Raw genomic sequence first — 8,359 nt, forward strand, 5'->3', positions numbered from 1 at the left:
TTTTAAACCATGTATACCTATGTGAACAAAGATTTAAAACAAAAATTAAAACATATTTTAATTTCTCTCTATTCTCACATTTTTAAAAATGTATACTTATTCTCATTCAGAGGTCACATGTGACAATTGATTACAAAAATAAGTTAAAGATTCATAATCTAATTTGAGATATGGGAAGGAAAATTCTTCATGAAGAGTCATCTAAATATTCAGGAAAACACAGTAGATTATGGTTTCATGAGGATGACTTAAAAGTTCTACACAAATGCATGGTAAGGCACATGCATTTACATTTATAAACACAAGCACATGTACATAATATTCATGTTATGTAGGTACGTATGAGAGATTTTCCTTTTTGCCAATCATGCTTCATAGTTTTGAATAGTGTATTATTATAACTCGTAACTGATTTACCTTTAAATTCAAAACTTTTCTAAAACAAGTAAGGTAGTTTACAACATTAAAATGGCATACAATCACGTTTTAAGCAAATCATATAATGTTCAAATCACTTTAGTGTTCTTTTTTAAATTATGGTGAGAATATATAAGCATACCCTAGTTCAAAGTTATTTTAGATTTTCATAAGATGAGGATGTGTGTTGCTAATCCAACTATCTATTTTGCTAGGGATCTGAAACAGTCGAGGGTCTCATCTGAAATCTCTCTGTACTTGAAGATGTACATATGAAAACTGAAGCATTTACAAATATGAAGAATTTGAGATTGCTCCAAATCAATTCTCTACTTCTTATGGGATCTTATGAACATCTCTCTGAAGAGCTAAAATGGTTTTGTTGGCATAAGTGTCCTTTGAAATTTCTACCACAGAATTTTCATCTAGAGAACCTTGTTATTCTTGACATGCAACATAGTAATGTCAAACAAGTTTGGAAGAAGAAGAAAGTATAACAAATCTTACATTGCTTCTCTCTCTCTCTCTCTCTCTCTATGTTAATGTTAAATATATAATTAACAAGAAATTTGTTTTTGTTTTTGTTTTATTTATTTTGTTTCACAGATTTTGAACAAGTTGAAGGTTCTTAATCTCAGCAATTCCAAAGATCTCACTAGAGCACCAGACCTCTCACAAGTGCCACAATTAGAGATACTAATACTTGAAGGTTGCACATGCTTGGTTAAGGTTCATGAGTCTATTGGATGTCTCAAAAAACTTGTTTTATTGAATTTTAAGAATTGCATGAACCTCAAGGACCTTCCGAGAAGCATTTTTAACTTAGTATCTCTTGAATCTGTTGACTTGTCTGGTTGTTCAGCACTTGAAAAGTTACCAGAGGCAGAGAGGAATGTTATGGATTTAATGAAGCTAATTAGGGATGAAACTCCTATTTATCAACTACCATCCTCCTTTGGTGTTTTGAAGAATCTCAAATATTTATCGTTAGATGGATGTAGTCGTCTCACTGAATTACCAAACTTCTTACAAGCCCCACATCTGGAGAGACTGGGACTTAAAGGTTTTATGGGTTTGGTTGAGATTCATGAGTCAATTGGATATCTTAGAAGACTTGTTTCATTGAGTTTAAACAATTGTATGAACCTCAAGGACCTTCCAAGAAGCATTTTTAACTTAGAATCTCTTGAATCTTTTGACTTGTCTGGTTGTTCAGCACTTGAAAAATTACCAGATGGGAATATGATGGATTTAACGAAGCTAATTAGGGATGAAACTCCTATTTATCAACAACCATCCTCCTTTGGTGTTTTGAAGAATCTCAAATATTTATCGTTAGATGGATGTAGTTGTCTCATTGAATTACCAAACTTCTTACAAGCCCCACATCTGGAGACACTGAGACTTCAAGGTTGTATGGGCTTGGTTGAGCTTCATGAGTCAATTGGATATCTCAGAAGACTTGTTTCATTGAATTTAAACAATTGTATGAACCTCAAGGACCTTCCAAGAAGCATTTTTAACTTAGAATCTCTTCGATTTTTTGACTTGTCTCGCTGTTTAGCACTTGAAAAGTTACCAGAGGGAAATATGATGGATTTAATGAAGCTAATTAGGGATGAAACTCTTATTTATCAACTACCATCCTCCTTTGGTGTTTTGAAGAATCTCGAAGTTTTATCATTAGATGGATGTAGTAGTCTCACTGAATTACCAAACTTCTTACAAGCCCCACATTTGGAGAGACTTGGACTTAAAGGTTGTACGGGCTTGGTTGAGATTCATGAGTCAATTGGATATCTGAGAAGACTTGTTTCATTGAATTTAACAAATTGTACGAACCTCAAGGACCTTCCAAGAAGCATTTTTAACTTAGAATCTCTTAAAACTTTTGACTTGTGTGGCTGCTCAACACTTGAAAAGTTACCAGAGCAATTGGGAGATATGATGGATTTAACAAAGCTACTTATGGATGAAACTACTAGTTATCAACAACCATCCTCCTTTGGTGTTTTGAAGAATCTCGAAGATTTATTTTTTGATGGATGTAGTTGTCTCACTGAATTACCGAACTTTTTACAAGCCCCACATCTGAGGAGACTGCGACTTAAAGATTGTACAAGTTTGGTTGAGATTCATGAGTCTATTGGACTTTTAAAGAGACTTGTTCTACTTGATTTAGAAAGATGCAAGAACCTTAGGAATCTTCCTGACAACATTGTTAACTTAAAATCTCTTGAATATCTTACTTTGTCTTGCTGCTTAAAACTTGAAAAGTTACCAAAGAAATTCGGCAGTTTGACAGCTTTAATGAACCTCTGTGCAAACCAAACTGCTATTAAACAACTACCAATCTCAATTGGTCTTTTGAGGAATCTTGGTAAGATATATTTATCTGGATGTGGAGGACCATCCTCATCATTGACATCACCAAAAAGCTCCAACCGCATAAGATTATTACCTTCTATTTCTGGATTATGTTCTTTGACATTTCTAAATCTCAGTGGACAGAATTTGTGTGAAGATGATATTCCCTTTGAATTTGGATGTTTATCTTCACTCATAGAATTGGATTTATCAAGAAACAATTTTCGGAACCTAACTAGTTGCATCAGCTGCCTTCCTAAATTATCTCGTTTCTGTTTGAATGAGTGTATTGCTCTTCAATCAATTTCACTCCCTAGAAGTGTAGTGCAGTTTGAAGCACTTGGTTGCACATCATTGGAAAGAATCTTAAATTTGAAGAACGGGAAATCCAAATATTTTAGCCTGAATAATTGCCACAAACTGATTGAGATTCAAAATTTGAGGAGTTTTAAGTCTGTTTTCATGGGAAGGTGCAACAATCTAGCATATGATTTTAAGAAGAGTGTTCTCCAGGTTCTCTCTCTTCTCTTCTCTTCAATCTCTTCTCTACTCTTTTCTTCTCTTCTCTTCTCTCTCTCGTTATATGACGTAAACACTTTTTTACACTTTTTTGAAATAGATGATGTGCAAGGCTAAAGCGCAATATTATGGCACTTCCGTTTGTCTCCCCGACATTGAGATTCCAAATTGGTTTAGCCATCAGACAACCGGTTCTTTAATATCTTTTCGTGTACCTTCGTTTTTCACTGGTCAAATCAGCAATTTGCTTCTATGCGTTGTTTATGCAGCAAACACGGAAGGACCCACAGACTTTGACTTCATGTGCACATGCCGAAATAAAACTAGAAACCCCCAAGACCCCCTCTCGTTGAGGTCTTCTTCAGCTTACTTTGATATCTCTGAAGATCATATATTTGTAGACGTGATGCCATTTAATCGAATTAGATTTGAGATGAAAAGTGGAGACGAAATAGAGGTGTCAGTCGAAGTTATGGTTTTTCCTGGGCAACAGAGTGAAGTGAAGAAGCGTGAAATACAAGTGAAGAAGTGTGGAATCCATCTACTATTTGATGACCCAAATGTTGGAGATGGTGACATCTCTGAAAGTGAGGATCGACGATTGTACAATTGGTACCCATGCCTCACCAAATCCAGACCACAATCCCCCCTCCCAACTATATGGTAGCCACTCCCACACATCCCTTTGATGCTTTTTTTTTTTTTTTTTTTAATGATATAAATTATATAATATATATTTATTAATAAATAATGTTCACATTACTTCTCAAACGTATATTAATGGTTCATCTTGTTTTGCATTGTGATTTGTGCAAGACTTTATTTACAAAATTTTATATTTATAAAATCAAATAAATTTTTTATTCGTTCTTTTTCTTAGTTTCGAGCGGCCGTTGCGGATAAAAAAGCGAATTGGTAAAATGCATGCATGAGAAACCGTTTCCTGCTGTCAATCAAATTCCCTCACAGACCGCATCTGTCTGCCATACGCAGCTCTTGGCTCGCCTACCCAAAGATCAAGCAGACGACTCAAGTCAGAGGAAATTGATTGAACGGAAATGTGGGTATGGAAAAATTGTAAGTAATTTTGTAATTTTTATTTATTTTTGCTTAAAACATTGTAGTCTCTTTGGACAGTGAGGTACTGGGCTACATTTTTAGAGGGTTTAAGTTAATGTTAATTTTATGGCAGCAATTTGTATTGCAGGAAATTGTTTCCTGAATTCTTGTTTCTTCTGGGTTCTCAAATTGCAGGGCTTCCATGATCAAAGTTGACTTTAAGCTATAATAAGTTATATATCCACCTTACTTTGATTGAGGTTTGTTTAATAACAACTTAAGCTATGAGATATTCTTGTACGAAGATTTCCTTTAAACTACTTTCACTAGAGTTATTGGTATCCACGCAATCACCTTTCTTGAAAAAGGTTCTGTATTTGCTTCGAGGAATCACTACAACTGTTATTGTCACAAAAAACCATTGTAGACTTGCAAAACATGTTTCGAGGAAATATTGAGTAAACTGTTCTTGGATTCACAGGCAAACGAGATATAATCTTCCTTTGATGTCTCAGGCACTATGCTACTAAACGTACAGTTGAAAAAGGTAAGAGATGCATGAATAATATGAAGAATTTGTTTGTCTTAAAGATGCTCCAATGGATTATGTATTGTACATTCTCATATTGTAAGTTTTCGTTTGATCTTTATTGTTGAAGATTATGTTGTCAATTGTTAAAGGTAAAATCCAAAAGGAACTATTTTTCTCTGAAGGGAAGTTGGGGTTTCTTCTAATGATATGTTAGCCTCTCTCACTAGCAACAATGGGGATATTGTACAACTGTGGACATTGCAATTTCCTATTCTGGAAAAGATAGTCCGAAATATATCAACAAGCTCTCTCCAACTCTTCGAACAATTTGCTGGGAAATTCTGGAAATCTTTATGCAGCTTTTGAAATCTTTTTGTAGGTTCTTAGGAAAGACAGGGTTTGCTTTTGTTCCCCCCTTCCCCCTTTATTATAATGTCTTCAAGCATCAATCAAGTTGGATTTCAGTACTTGTATAATATTTAGCTAAATTTTGTCAATTCTAAGTCTTGCCTCCTATTTTTCTGATTAGGTTTTCCATTGGACACCATAATGTTTTGTTATATCACATTTCTATACTAAATTGGTTCATTTTTGCTTTTTGGCTCTGCATGTTTTTCTTATTCATATTTAAATTGGTAGGCATGGTTTGAAATCAGCATAGGCATTATAATGCGTTACTATTCGTGTTAGGATTGGTGTTGACAAGTGGTTACTTGTTCCTTCCATGTAGGATGTGTTTTCCATTGGTGATTGCAATGGGTTTCTTGAAAGTACTGGAAAACCAACCCTTCCAGCTTTTGCTCACGTAAGTTACTTATATGAACAACTTTTGTTATATAGATATTAGCAATCTTCTTTTGGCAAACTATTAAAGTCAGAGATATCCCAGATGACTGCAGATTTGTGTTATTTGCATATTTCATGAATAAATAATATCCACATCACACATGTTTTGGAAGGTCAAGATAAGATGATTTTTTGTTCTGTTACATTAAATTTAGGGTCTGACTTAAGTCTTTGTACTGCAAACCTCAAGGAGCTATCCCCATTACAAAATAGTGTGATGCTTGATATCTGTTGATATGCAAACATAACTAAATATGCTATTATATTTCTCTTTGGCCGGCAATTTTGGTATTGGCTCTTTAATATGCCTCCTTTTGAGTTTTCAGGGTTGCAGAGTGACAGGAGAAATATCTATTGCATCTATTAAATAGGATTGGTAACGCTGGTGGAGGTCATGCCAATGGAGCAAATGACATGGAACTCGAAGATCCATTTGTTTACAAGCATTTTGGAAGCATGGCAACCATTGGCAAATACAATGCTCAATCTCGTAGGTCTTAGGCAGAGCAAGGTGAGTTTCTAATCACTCCTGGGCCTCATCTGAGATATTAAGTTAAATTGGACCATGGACTGATGCAACAACACTTTTGCAGGAGGCCAAAGGATTATCCATGGCAGGATTTTTCAGTTGGCTTATTTGGCGGTCAGCATATTTGACTCGTGTTTTTAAGCTGGAGGAACAGATTTTATGTGGCAATCAACTGGCTTATACAACCTTGGTGTTTGATCGTGACATTTGCAGAATCTAGATTTTGGAATTAAAGGTATCTTTATCTTCGTGATAGCTGGATGGCTGGTTTGCGGAGTGTATACTACTGCAGTTAGGCCTGTTAAAGTTATATTTTTGGTTACTACTTTCAGGTAAGCAGTCATGGCACGTTTCCTTGGGATATGTTGAGCAGAGTGCAAATGAGTATGTCGACTGCCTTCATGGTGTGAGTCCATTTGAATTCGAAGATTTGATAATAATGGACGTTTTTCTGGCACAGGCGTGAAGTGAAGAATACAGTGAACATGACTACGATGAATACCTATTGTTGTTTTTGTTTTACTCCCATAACAACCCACATACTTTTCTTAATAAAGTTTAGGTGCAGCTTATATGATACATACAATTAAGATTTTTTTTGATTTGACCTCCCATGTATCTGTTGTTCGTTCATATTGAAGTTGGCTGTTGTTTTTAAGCCCTGTTTTAGTTTCTTCAAGTATCATCTATTCTCCCCAGCTTTTGGAATTGATACTTGTCATGAGTCCTTGTACTTTTAATAAGGTTATATAGATGGCATATATTGCACAGAGCTCCTCCTGGCCCCAAAATTGCTTCAGCAGAAAATAAGAAAGGTGTCCATACAGAGTGCATTTTGGAAATCCCCACATGCTGTTAGAGCAATAACTTCTAATTGGATATGTATTTTTGTGCTCCTTTTCTACTGATCTTATGTTTCTTGATTGCCCCATTTTGTGATCCTTATATGGTTGAGCAGGTAACTTTTATATATATGTTTGCTCCTTTTCTCACAAAATTAATGCTCCTGCGAAGGGAAAATTTATTGCATTTGCATAAAATAGTCATTATGCAAAAAGTTGTTGGTAGAGGTCAGTTTTTATGGTTTTGTTGACGAGATATTGTTGATATCTAATGAAAGACTTGAACCATTCAATGAGGCGTCTTTGGACAATTGATTCATATCAAGAACAAAAGTGATCTCCGATTGGAAGTGCATGTTCAATTGGTTTTATCATGACAATTCAATCCCCCATGCTCAATTCTCTTGATGCCTAGGCCTAGCTAGCCTTTTCTTATCTTTTGGAAATTAATAAATTAGCCCATGTGTTGTCACGTCCTACAGTGGAGAGACCTCAATTGAAGAGGGAAGAGGGAAGAGGGAAGAAGAGGGACATCAATTTCATTGACCAAAATGGACAGCTAGGATGCACCACGCGGAGGGCTATTCATGCGTGAAACGTGGCACCCGCATTTGGAAAATTCCACTCCTATCTTGAGATTATCTTCAGTTCAGTTAAATAAGCATTTTTAATTTTTCAATTTGCTTTAAAAAAACATGAAAACAGCATACTAAATCATAAACATCTATATCAAAACCAAAAGCAGTGAAAAGAATATATGACCATGTCTTGTGAGAAACATGATTAAACGCTATATATGATTAAACGCTCAGAAATTCTTCAACCACTATATTTTTTTTCTTATCTTTTTCAATTACAAGTCACTCTTTATCATATTCAATTATGTTTAATAATTCTTTTACATTATTCAAATCCAAAGTAGTTGAGAGTTGCAATTTCATAATTTTTTTAATAATCCTCTCTCCCTCTCTCCTTGACTTTCCCTCCTCTCAAGCCAAAATCTCTCCTCCAATTAAAAAAAAAAAAAAAAAAAAAAAAAAAAATCAATCTGGAAACTCGCATTATGAGGAGGATAAATATATTTTCTTTCATTCAGAAAATTAAAGTATTTATAGAAATAGTCAACTTCTGTATTGTGTACGAACGCGTCGACTTAGAAATTATGTTTAATAATTAATTCGCATTATTCAAATCAAAATTGTTTGAGCAAGTTATGTTTTTACGAAGACTTTCAACCCAAAAATGAAG

At 34.8% G+C, this 8,359-nt stretch overlaps 2 protein-coding genes across 2 annotated transcripts in view; both read left to right on the top strand.

The window, feature by feature from the left end:
• Positions 1-1,203: 1,203 nt before the first annotated feature.
• LOC132162960 (disease resistance protein RPV1-like) lies at positions 1,204-7,115 on the top strand. Its single transcript, XM_059573167.1, has 9 exons — positions 1,204-3,297; positions 3,404-3,966; positions 4,184-4,380; positions 4,511-4,622; positions 4,844-4,909; positions 5,625-5,699; positions 6,067-6,251; positions 6,334-6,504; positions 6,602-7,115. Exons 1-3 carry the CDS (start codon positions 1,204-1,206, stop codon positions 4,233-4,235), a joined length of 2,709 nt encoding a protein of 902 aa, XP_059429150.1. The 3' UTR covers positions 4,236-4,380; positions 4,511-4,622; positions 4,844-4,909; positions 5,625-5,699; positions 6,067-6,251; positions 6,334-6,504; positions 6,602-7,115.
• The window catches only part of LOC132162961 (disease resistance protein RPV1-like), a 6,302-nt gene continuing 4,083 nt past the window's right edge, over positions 6,141-8,359 (top strand). Inside the window, exons 1-3 of the mRNA XM_059573169.1 lie at positions 6,141-6,251; positions 6,334-6,469; positions 6,602-6,675. Coding sequence (XP_059429152.1) covers positions 6,141-6,251; positions 6,334-6,469; positions 6,602-6,675 — 321 coding nt within the window. The remainder of the gene's footprint in view (positions 6,252-6,333; positions 6,470-6,601; positions 6,676-8,359) is intronic.

The sequence above is a fragment of the Corylus avellana genome, chromosome ca10 (assembly GCF_901000735.1).
Source record: "Corylus avellana chromosome ca10, CavTom2PMs-1.0".
In the NCBI taxonomy this organism is placed as follows: domain Eukaryota; kingdom Viridiplantae; phylum Streptophyta; class Magnoliopsida; order Fagales; family Betulaceae; genus Corylus; species Corylus avellana.

Excerpts from the sequence above, each read along its gene's own strand:
- LOC132162960 (XM_059573167.1), top strand. The coding sequence starts at position 1,204 with ATGAACCTCAAGGACCTTCCGAGAAGCATTTTTAACTTAGTATCTCTT. Across the intron at positions 3,298-3,403 it reads TTAAGAAGAGTGTTCTCCAG|ATGATGTGCAAGGCTAAAGC; the intron begins GTTCTCTCTCTT and ends TTTTTGAAATAG. Across the intron at positions 3,967-4,183 it reads TCCCCCCTCCCAACTATATG|TTTCGAGCGGCCGTTGCGGA; the intron begins GTAGCCACTCCC and ends TCTTTTTCTTAG.